The following is a 12,251-nucleotide window of genomic DNA, read 5'->3' on the forward strand; positions in this document are numbered from 1 at the left end:
TTGCAGGTTGTTCAGATGAGCTTTAGTCATCCAAATGTGGCCACTGTGTGCATGTATTTTATAGTTCTGAATTTCAAATCAAAGGGCTTATCGGCTTATTAGGTTGTTCTGCCATCCCTTGAATCAGACGTGTGTCTTTGAGAAAGAGGCAAGGTCCATAAGTATAGCCTCCTTTCAGCAATGTCAGGATGACAGAGTACATACAAACGTACTTAGCATTTGTAGAGTACTGTATCGCAGACCGTTTAGTGCACTTTACATACAGCAGGCGAGGGGAACCTGTAGCCCTACACATGTTGGACTACAACTCCCATCATCTGCAACCATTGGCCATATTGGCTATTGGGAGTCGGAGCCTAGTGACATCTGAAGGGCCACAGTCCCCCCACCCGTGGGGGATCTTAGCAATCTTTAAAACAACCTATAAGATGTCAGTATCATTATCCCCATGTGATAGATTGTGGGGTAAGGTGGTTGAGCGATATTGGTTCACTTGAAGACGCCTAGTAAATTCATGGCTGAGGCTCAACGCTCAGCACTCTGATTACTGTGCTACACCTCCAGCTGCTTTCTGGATGAAATGTGTTCCCCATTCTCACAGGAACTACTCATGTAATAATACTCACTGGGGAGCCGCAAAAGTGGATACAACTTTCAAAGAACAATACGAGAATGGGGGTTGAGTGCTACATGAACGGATGGACAAAGAACACCAAATGCCTTCACCATAACATGAAAAAGGGCAGATTTTGGGATGCCTGAGACAGTCTAAGGGTCTTTTTTTAATATATTTGTTTATTTCTGGAGATAGTTCTTTCCCATACAGCACTTTGGACACAGATCTTTGAACAACAGGGATATGATGAACAGGAAAAGAGCCTGTTGTTTAGTTTCTGATCAGGCATGAGCCAACTCCTTAGCTAGAGTAAAATCAGTGCAACCACAGAGCCTAGGGCTAGCCGATCAGAAGGTCGGCAGTTCAAATCCTCGCGATAGGGTGAGCTCCCGTTGCTCGGTCCCAGCTCCTGCCAACCTAGCAGTTTGAAAGCACGTCAAAGTGCAAGTAGATAAATAGGTACCGCTCCGGCAGGAAGGTAAACGGCATTTCTGTGCGCTGCTCTGGTTCGCCAGAAGCTGCTTAGTCATGCTGGCCACATGACCCAGAAGCTGTATTCCAGCTCCCTCGGCCAGTAAAGCGAGATGAGCACCGCAACCCCAGTGTCGTTCACGACTGGACCTACTGGTCAGGGGTCCCTTTACCTTTTTTATACTCTGAAAGAATATCAGTGCATCTGAATGAACTGTAAGATGGTAGTGATGATGATGATGACGACGACATAGTGCTTTGTGTTCTTGGACTGAATACTCTGTTTCCTCCTATTTTTCAGGAGGCAGTTAAGCATAAGTCATTCTTGACAGAAGAAAAGAAAATAGAAAGAGGAAACGTTACAGAATCATTTAAGAATGTTGAGAACATCATTGAAGGTAGGGTGCTATCAGAAATGCATGGGGTTCTCGTGACATAGCAGCAAGCAGATTCAGTCTATCCGCTTACATTTCATTGAAATTTATCACAGATTGGTATGATTACCGGGTGATGACTGTACCATGAGCACTCCTTATGCAGAAAACATAGCTGTGTGAATCAGAGATGGGAAAGACTTTCCATTCAGCTCTTCTTCTTCTTCTTCTTCCTCCTCCTCCTCCTCCTCTTCATCATCATCATCATCATCATCTTATTAATTACCTTCTAAGGCACCATCTCAAGGCAATTTACACACAAAATAATTTAAAACAGTAAAAACACAAAAACAACAAAGACATTTAAAACAAGAGTAAAACCCTGACGAGTGGACACTCATGGCAAAGATCCATTTATCCATGTCATGAACTGGTTGGATGCAGAGGAGTGATGAGAGGAACCAGCTGGCAAGCCACCAGGGAAGAAGGCTCAGAGCCCAGGGAGTGATGGTGGGACAACAATGAGTGGTCAGAGGGAGAAGACTGGGAAGAGGAGGTGTTGGAAGCTGAAGAGGTAACAGGGTTTAGTGAGTAGGGAGAGTCTGTGGCAGAGGGTCTGTGGCTTACTGCCCCCGCCCGCCCGCCCCCAGCCTGGCTCTGCTGTCCAGGTAAAACACAATACACTTACCGTGTTTCCCCTTTTTTAAGACACCGTCTTATAACTTTTTTTCCTCAAAAAAACACACGGTGGCTTATTTTCAGGGGGTGTCTTTTTTTTTTTTAAGTGCTGGTACAACTGGGTCCCACTGGCTCAGGACACTCTGCGCTCTCTTCCGCGCACATTATAAACACCACACTCTAGCCAACTGAGCTCTCCAGGTTTTACTGTCAACCAGGCTGGCAGCAGCTCTCCAGGATTTCAAACTTGGGGGTACCTGGGGGTTAAACCTGGGATCCTTTTGCATACAGATGCTTCCTCCAGCCTGGATAGATGGAACCAAGAAATGGACACAGCCAGATCATAGCTGTCAAATTCTCCCTTTTCTTAAGGGAAATTCCCTTATGCTGAATAGGCTTCCTCGCGAGAAAAGGGAAAACTTGACAGCTATGATTCCAGCCTAGATTCCAGCGTAGTGCTTAAAGGGTATATATGCCTATACCTTTTGTGTTCTCGTGAGGCTGTTTGCATTGTTCCATCCCTGCAGGTGATACACAATACAAATAATCTCCAACTAGTTGTATAACAGACTCTTGAAGCTGCATTCTCATTGGAACGGCTGAGTCTTTTAAAAATAGCACCCACCTTTGCGAATGCCCCTCTGGTGGTGTCTTCCCCATGGTCCAGTGGTTTGTAATATGTTACAGAACTGAGTTATGAACTAGGATGTCCACAGCTAAGATAAGGTGCACTGAACTTGAGCTGTTTGTTTGCTGGTGGTAAGGAGTGTGGGGATAGAGTAAAGGTAAAGGTAAAGGGACCCCTGACCATTAGGTCCAGTCGTGACCAGCTTGTGTTGTGGCACTCATCTCGTGTTACTGGCCACAGGGCCGGCTCTAGGTCGAGTCCCGGTGGCGTGAGGGGGACGAGGCTTGGGCCATGCCCCTGGCGCGCGCGCAACCCCGACTGACGGACCAACTGAGGGAAGGGAGGGATGAAAGGGGAGGAGGGGGAGGGGAGCAGCTTTGGCCCTCAGTGAGGAGGCCGGGGCGGCTGAATGATGAGCCGAAGCGTAACCTTTTCTCTGTCGGGGGGGGGGGGGGGGAGACGCGCGCGCAAACACACAGAGACGCGCACACACACACACACAGAGAGAGAGAGAGAGAGAGAGACGCACGCGCGCACGCACACACCGACACACCAAGAGAGAGAGAGACGCATGGGGGATAGAGAAAGAGACGCGCGCACACACACACACACACACACACACACAGAGACGGACGCACAGGGAGAGAAAGAAAGAGACGCGCGCGCACACAGAGAGAGAGTGCGGCTGCAGCGCTGACAAAGCACGAAGCAGCGCTGCACTTAGGGGACGATGGCCAGGGAGGGGGGCTGCGGGGTTGAGGCAACGTGTGAAAGGGAGGGATGGCGAGGAAGAAGTGGGGAGTGAACTGATCGGGGCTTTAACATGCCCGCACGCGCAAAAGGGAGGCTCGGAATGTGGAGATCGGTTCTGGCTGCTTCTCTTACAGTGCGTAAGCAACAAGCCTCTCTCTCTTTCCTCCTGCTGCTCGTGCCCTTGGTGCTCCGTGCAGCGCTGCTTCACGCTTTGTCAGCGCTGCAGCCGCCACCGCTTCCGGGCACCGACCCGACCCCGCAGGCTTCCTCCTCCTGCCGCGGACAGCATTGCAGGAGCTGGGTCCTGCTGGCTGGTGCTCCGTGCGGCACTGCTGCACGCTTTATCGGCACTGCAGCAGCCACCGCCGCTTCCAGGCACTGACCCGACCTGGCAGGCTTCCTCCTCCTGTCGCGGCCGGCATGCTGGGTCCTGCTAGCTGGTGCGGAAGTATGGCTTATTTTCGGGGTATGTCTAATAGCTCTCAAATGGTTAAAAACCCTGCCATGGCTTACTTTCTGACTACGTATTAAAAAGGGGGAAACACGGTAGATATCTTCACAATAGGGGTTCATGGATCAGCCTGCTTTGGGTCTGTGTTAATTCTGCATGTTTTCATTTAAAAAAACCAGTTTTGTTCTTTTTTGCAGTAATCTGTGGTTTTAAAAACCAACAAAACAGCATGAAAATTTGTATTTTGGTATGCATTTTCTCACAAAATACACATTTCTAACATATTTTTGCTCTAAATTCACATTTCTATTTAGCCTAAAACACATCCACAAATTGCATCATAAAACTAGGAGGTCAAAATCCACAGGATAGCTGACCTTTGTAGGGAACCAATTCCTCAAGCACCCCACCATTATAAACGGCTCCCTTATTATTCTCAGACACCACTCAGATGTAAGCCCTATTGAACTCAATGGAGCTTACTACCAGGAATGAGGATTGCAGCCTATTCCCCCCCCCACCATTTTGTAAAATATTTTTATTGTTATTTTCACACAGAAAGAGAAATACTGTAGTCTAATTTTTGAAGAGCTGCATAGCACACCACCTCAGCTCCAAGAAGGAGAAGCAAAAGCACTGCCGTTGCCTCGAAGAGGAAGCAGAAATTCAAAGCCTTTCCTAAAACAGACACACAGTCGTACCTTGGGTGTCAAACGCCTTGGTACTCGGACATTTTGGCTCCTGAACACCGTAAACCCGGAAGTGAGTGTTCTGGTTTGCGAACGTTTTTTGGAAGCCAAATGTCCAACGGGGCTTCTGAGGCTTCTGATTGAGTGAAGGAAGCTCCTCCAGGCAATCGGAAGCCACGCCTTGGTTTTTGAACCATTCTAGGAGTCAAATGGACTCCCGGACCGGATTAAGTTTGACAACCAAGGTACGACTGTATAAACTCATCAGCTCCCCCCTTGTCCACACCAGTCTAGTCCTCTGAGTAGTTTTTCATATTTTATTTTCTTTGGTGCTCTTCTTGGTTGCCCTTCAGTGCCTCTCTACCAATCTGTTTGCTGTTCCTGCTCGTCTTAACCAACCCCTTTTATCAAGCCTACAGGCTAAGACATGCAATGAAGTGTTGCGCAGTATGGTGAGGAACAAATCTAATCAAATTAGCCATGCAATTGTTTTTTTAACAGGCGAAATCCATGTCGGAGGGCAAGAGCATTTTTACCTGGAAACAGACAGTGTGTTTGTCGTTCCAAGAAAAGAGGATAAGGAAATGGATATATACACGTCTACCCAATTTGGTTCGAGAGTCCAGGTGAGGCAACTCAAGTCTTTGACTGGGGGAAACTCCACAACTGTTTCAGCAGTACACACGAGATGGACCCCACTGGCACAAAAGAGTCTTAAACTGGATGTAATCAGTTGTTGATGTTTCTAATTAAAAACAACAGCATTTGCAGGGGCGTAGGAAGAGGGGGTCAATGGGAGCACAGCGCCCCCGGGATTGCGCGATCCCGGTGGGGTGCCATTGCGGCTGCCCCCCGCCCACGCTGGGAGCCCCGCCCCTCAGGCATCAGTCCCCGCCCCCAGAACGCACACTACGCCCCTGCGGGCAGCGCACCACGCTCCCAGAATGCACGGCATGCCCCCGGGGCGCGCACCAGCCCCACCCCGCCTGCTCTCCTCTTCCAGTGCCAGAGCAAGTTGGGTGCCACCTCCAATCTCTGCAAGATTCTGGGGATTCCGGGCACTTGCCCAGGGTCCGTGTTCCTTTGGTAGCTGTCATCTTTTAATTTCTACACACAAAAATATACACACATGCTGAATTTCTGTCTTTCAGCATGTGTATCCATTCTCTATAGACATGCTGCTGTTGTTTGGACAGTGGTGGTTCTTTTTTTCCTAATTTGTTGTAGCAGAATCTGTCTCCTGAACAAAGCTATCTCACCGTTTCCCTACCAGCCAGACTTTATTGGGGGGGGGGGCATGTTTTAGCCAGAATATACTGGAAATTGTGCAGTATTTTCAATTAAAAGATTGAGCTCACAAAAGGTAATGCAGGGCAATTAGTATGTACTGGAAATGCAAGGAGATAAAATTAAATATGTACACCTGGAGTAAACATGCTATTAATGATCTAGGGAAATACAAGGCTTTTTAAAAAAAGTGATAATGCTTTTATTTTCTTTGTTTTTTTGCAGCAAACAGCGGCTTCAACATTAAATGTTCAAGCCAATAGGATCATGACCCACACAAAGCGAGTTGGCGGAGCTTTTGGGGGAAAGAGTACAAAACCTTCATTTTTTGCCGCAGCTGCAGCAGTTGCTGCACATAAGTAAGTGTTGCAGTTGTCTGTGATTTTGCTGAAAGCAACTGTCACGGTGGCCGGAGTAGGCTACTTCAGAGTAACGACTCTACACAGCTCTGCATTTTATCTTTTATTGGTGCTGAGTATTTACAGTGCTGATGGCAGTGCTATTTACAAAGACACATCTGTTCAGCTTGAATCAGAACCTCCAAGTGGCTTTTGGCGCGTCTTGCGCCAGCATAACAACTTGGGGAGACCCATCCTCTTCCCCCGACGCTTTCTGCGCAGTTCCGGAGTTGGGGGGACTGGTCTGCCCCCCTTCCTTCCCCCTTCCTGTCCCACCTGGGACGATGGCTCTTCTACCCTGCCAGAGCCTTGGACACCACTTCCTGTTTCCCCACTTGAGCTGGAGCTTTCCCTTTTTTCAGCCTCGCTCGGGGCTGGGCTGGAACTCAGGAGGGGAGGGGCTTCGCGATATCCCTTGCCCCTCACATCCACTAAAACGACAACTGCCTTGTTCATATACAAAACCTCTTTCAATAGAATTTTATAGATGTTCTGTATTTTCCAAAAAGGAAAGGCAATGCCCACACAGCTTATGACAGGGCGTGCATGTTTTATAACTTAAAAACACCCAGTCAGCATCTCCTTATTGTTTGCCTCCAGGGGTCAGTATTTTGCAGGAGCGATTCAAGGACATACTAGAAATTAGGTTTGTACAATAAAAGCAGATTAAAGCACCCTGCTTCCCTGGTGCAACATATGCACTGCAAAGTGCGGAATCAATGGGTGCTTAACAGGAAGATAAACACTGAGCAAGCAAGTCAGCACGAGTGCTTATTGTCATATAACCTCACTGCAAACAGATCAAAATGCTAAATAGAAGCAGACAAATAGGATGTCTGTGGAGCTGTTCTGCTAACAGCTTACCTTGAAGGTAGCCTAAGTCTTTGTTGTTTGGCTTAGAACTGGCCGCCCAGTCCGTTTTATCATGGAGCGAGATGATGACATGCTAATACCTGGAGGTCGACATCCTCTTTGGGGGCAATATAAAGTAAGTAATACTGATTTTTACAAGCTCTGTTTCAGTGACAGGCAAAACTTCCCCATGCTTTGAACTAGATTTTGCACATCCACTGGGCTAAGTCCTTGAGGTATCTCTCCCTACTCTTCCCCAAGAGGATTATTTTGACCCAAAAATATTTGTTTATTTATCAAAAGACTTTTGGCTTTCCCTTCATTGCAAAATGAGTAACAGTAATATCGACCCCAGACAAGGCACTAATACCTTGCAGAAGTCGGGGGTGCATGGTATGGTAAAAAGGGAAATATGATGTATGTACAGGATAGATGGAAGGTATCAAGCATCTTCTCAGATTTATCCTTTGCAAGGGGAACCTAATAAGTTAAAAGAAACACCAGCGGTTTCTAAGATAAATTCACACAGTTCAGAGAATGAAGCATGAGTCTGATGTGTCTTAACTACTGCAATACGCTGTTGCATTTTTAGGTGGGATTCATGAATGACGGCAAAATCAAAGCTGTTGATCTTTTGTTCTACGTAAATGGTGGGTGTACACCTGATGAATCAGAAATGGTAAGTTTTTCAGTGGCAGCACGTTGAATTCACAAGTGGAAAATGGAATGAGAAAGGGGTGATTCACGCATGACAGGATTTCAGAGTTTGGATCTCATTTCTGACATGAAGTTACTAGGGAGCCTTAAGCAAGTCTTCCTCTCGCAGTCACAGCCCTCATCATCAATACGGGATAACAAGATTTGAAACACTTTGGTCCATGATCTCTCTCGGCTTCAGAGCGCTGATGCATCTCCTTGCCAAGGTTGCAAAGGATGTGGAGCGCTGATACAGCTCTGTGCCAAGGGTGCAGGGGAGCCTAGATATGCCTCCGTACACAGCCTCAGTTACAAGCATAAGATGGAATGTGAGAGGTGGGAGGAGCCATTCAACTGAGGCTCTTTTAGAGATTCTTTGGAAGTTTCAGAATGCACTAAGGATGCAGGGAAGGATAAATATATTATGACTGAGCCGCCCCCCCCCCTTTAGAATATGAAATCCAGCTGATTACCCAGATCTTTCTCCATCCTTAGGAGAAACATGCAGGTTTCTTGATGAGTAGGAAACAGGAACCCGGAGAAGCTAGGCAGCTTTTACATTAACAATTTAGGTGGTGTACTAGGTTCCAAAAAAACAGCAACGTTTGAAGCCAGCTTGGGTAGCTTTACCTAGTAGCTGGAGAGAATGTCTCCTCACAGAATGAAGTGCCATTTACAGGTGCTTTGAATGTGACTCTCTGACAGCATGGCATATAGATTTCCTAAGTACAAAGTCAAGTAACCCTGATTACAAGACTTATAGCCTGGTCTCATGCATATTTACTGAGAAGTAAATTCCAATTTTGGTGCTGGTGCCCACTTGTGGAATGCCCTCCTCAGAGAGTCTTGCCTGCTGCCCATGTTGTTGTCTTTTCAATGTCAGGTACGGAGCATATATTTATGCATTTAAAATAGGGAAACAATACTGGAACAATACTGGGATGCGGAGGGTGTTTATGTGGACACCCATACATTAATGGCATGTGTGTGTACATTTTACTCCAGTGTAGACAAGCCCTTGGATTGCTCTGTGGATAAAGAAATATGGAACCTGGATGTACATGCATCCAGGTGTACACACAATTCAGTTGTTTGCCACATTCAACTCCATAAGATGCAGTACTTGTGATTAACAGGTTTGTTATCTATCCCCATGCATTAGGTAATAGACTATGTTGTGCTAAAGAGTTGCAACGCATATGATATCCCCAACTTCCGAAGCCGTGGATGGGCCTGTAAGACTAACTTGCCGTCGAACACTGCCTTTCGAGGATTTGGATTCCCACAGACAGCCCTTTGTGCAGAAACATGGGTGGCAGCTGTGGCAGATCACCTTGGCATGCCACATGACCAGGTAAATGAACGAACCATCAGAGGAAGTGCTGGGCGAGGAGCTCTGTACTGTGATTTGGGTACAATACCACGTTATCATGGCAAATCCATGTTCCCAACCCTACATTTGCAAATAAATAAATAAATGGGGGTCTCCACTTACAGGAGAGGTTTGGCAGAAAGAAGAGGTGCTTAGCCCTTCCTGTGTCAACAGATTCTTCCCTCTAAATGTCCCTTAAGGCCTCCACCAACCCCAGTTTATTTTCAGTTGGCTTATGAAATGTCAAAAAATTAACAAGTGTCTAAATTTTAGGCCCTCTTTGAGTCTGAGTACCAGGCCAAATGGATCTTCTGCCTCCAATTGTCCCTGGCCATAACCCCCAAGCTCCTGACAAATATCAGCCGAGACTGAAAATAAGCTTCAGGTCACACCTGATTCAGTATTTGGATGGTTTCTGTTCCTTCTTTGGGGATAATTTTATTCTAATCAGGGACTTTCCTAGACGGTTCCTATTTTGTGGGTGGGATTCAGTCACGTGCTGGCAAATTCAGGTTATGGGGTTAAAGTGGATTTGTGTCTTGTGAATGGAAAAAAATTAAAGCTTCTCAACATGGACATAGCCAGGATTTTTGTTAGGGGAGGAGGCAGAACCTCAGTTAAGTATTTTTATTGATTTTTATTGATTTAGGGGAGGCAGCTGGCCCCTGCCCCCCCGGGCTACGCCCATGCTTCCCCCCAAAATTGACTTTTCCTGGTCTGGGTGGGAAACTGCCGTGGAAACAATTGCTTGATGTGACGTCATATAACTTCACTGCAAGCAAATCAGAATGAATGCTCAATAATCAGCCAACATCATATAACCTTGCTGAAAACTTTGTGCAAACAAATCATAGTGAATGTTCAATAATCAGGTCATCTGGAAGTGACCTGGGATGTTTATCAGAAGAAACTAAACTTGTCTATGTTTAAAGATTACGCCTACAAACACTCCCTCATGTGGTGAAACTATAGTTTGCAGGCATTCTAGTCCTATATAAGCCATATCAGAATTAAACCATCCACTTCCCCTGAAAAAAGGGACCCAGGTGGTGCTGTGGGTTAAACCACAGAGCCTAGGGCTTGCTGATCAGAAGGTCAGCGGTTCAAATCTCTGTGACGGGGTGAGCTCCTGTTGCTCGGTCCCAGCTTCTGCCAACCTAGCAGTTCGAAAGCACATCAAAATGCAAGTAGATAAATAGCGGGAAGGTAAACGGCGTTTCCGTGTGCTGCTCTGGTTTGCCAGAAGTGGCTTTGTCATGCTGGTCACATGACCTGGAAGCTATACGCCGGCTCCCTCGGCCAATAATGCGAGATGAGCGCGCAACCCCAGAGTCGGTCACGACTGGACCTAATGGTCAGAGGTCCCTTTACCTTTACTCCCCCTGAAACACTCCAGATCTTTCTGACTCTGTCCTTTACTGAAATCAACTACCATATTCACTCTAATCTAATGTGCACCTTTTTTTGGCCAAATTACATTGCGAAAATTAGGGTGCACATTAGATTCAATAGCACATTTACATTCGCCAGCAAATACTATTTTTTGGTTCCAAGGTTCTGAAAACTGAGGTGCTCATTAGATTTGATGGTGCATTAGACTAGAGTAAATGCGGTAACTTTCTCAGGACTGTGGTAGTTTGGGCCCAATTCACTTTGGGAAACAAAGGGATGGCAAAGACCATAACTAAAGCAGCAAATGTTGTTCTACTCCTTCTGCAACACAATATTCTTCATAGTTACTTAAAGTACAGACTTGTGAGGTAATGCTGGTAGATTTCACCCCAAATTATCCTACTTCTGCTAACTTTGAGAGCAATCTTTACTTGATTTTGGAGTACTTACTTGCCTTTGGGGGGCACATGTTACATGCTGAAAGGTTCTGAAACTACCAGTGACATCTTGCCATTTCAAACATAGACATTCTACTTAGAGATTAGGGGCTGGTTATGCAGACTGAGGGTACGCAGGCCTCTCTTACAGGCTACTGTCTGGATGTTGTGAATGCAACCAGAAGCTTTCAAGCTTCAGTGGTGCCTGGTTCTCCTTGGGACTGGTAGGGCAGAAAAAGTAGATGGAGGCAGAGCCAACTAATTCTAGTCTTGTCCGCATCTTTCTCCCTGCCGGGTTCTGCAAGGGAGCTCACTAAGCACTGGTTGCAGGCTGTTTTGTTAGAAAGACCCATTAAAATTGGGTGTGCTAATTCCTTGTTAAAATCCAGGGTTGAAAGTTAGGCTTTTGTTTTTGAAAGTCCTGATGTTGTTGCTTGTCTGCTTTAACATTTTCAGGGCCTGTCATTCCATTAAGCCAGGGGTCAGCAAACTTTTTCAGCAGGGGGCCAGTCCACTGTCCCTCAGACCTTGTGGGGGGCTGGACTATATTTTTTTGGGGGGGGGAGGGAAATGAACGAATTCCTATGCCCCACAAATAACCCAGAGATGCATTTTAAATAAAAGCACGCATTCTACTCGTGTAAAAAACCAAGCAGGCCCCACAAATAACCCAGAGATGCATTTTAAATAAAACACACATTCTACTCATGTAAAAAACATGCTGATTCCCGGACCGTCCATGGGCCGGATTTAGAAGGCGATTGGGCTGGATCCGGCCCCCAGGCCTTAGTTTGCCTACCCTTGCATTAGGCCAAGTGATCCAGATGGCTCAAATAGCAGTTGCTAGGGGGAAGAAACAGCAAAGTATTGGAGAAAGAACACTGTGTACTTCCTGGCCTGTCCCAGGCCTCCCAAGCTAGCTTGCTATTCTCTGGTGTGTTGGAAGATGCCGTCTCATCAGAGAAAAGCAGTGGGACAAGTGTGGATGAGTTGTTCCAGCCCAGGAGTAAGATTGCCATCATTTTCATTTTGGGACAGGGCTTCTGTGTGTAAGTAACTGCAGCAAGCAGTGATGGTGAGTTTCTGTTGCCTAGTAGTAACAGCTTTTGAATACAAAACCTCTTTAGCAGGAAAACAACAGCGTATGTAATTAATGT

The 12,251-nt window shown here is 46.4% G+C and overlaps 1 protein-coding gene across 1 annotated transcript in view; it reads left to right on the forward strand.

Annotated features, from left to right (window-relative positions):
- LOC118095633 (aldehyde oxidase 4) overlaps positions 1-12,251 on the forward strand; it is a 61,620-nt gene that overhangs the window by 34,719 nt on the left and 14,650 nt on the right. The window contains exons 20-25 of the mRNA XM_035136882.2: positions 1,389-1,485; positions 5,162-5,286; positions 6,173-6,306; positions 7,246-7,333; positions 7,790-7,876; positions 9,056-9,247. Coding sequence (XP_034992773.2) covers positions 1,389-1,485; positions 5,162-5,286; positions 6,173-6,306; positions 7,246-7,333; positions 7,790-7,876; positions 9,056-9,247 — 723 coding nt within the window. The remainder of the gene's footprint in view (positions 1-1,388; positions 1,486-5,161; positions 5,287-6,172; positions 6,307-7,245; positions 7,334-7,789; positions 7,877-9,055; positions 9,248-12,251) is intronic.

This window comes from Zootoca vivipara, chromosome 1 (genome assembly GCF_963506605.1).
Source record: "Zootoca vivipara chromosome 1, rZooViv1.1, whole genome shotgun sequence".
Lineage (NCBI taxonomy): Eukaryota > Metazoa > Chordata > Lepidosauria > Squamata > Lacertidae > Zootoca > Zootoca vivipara.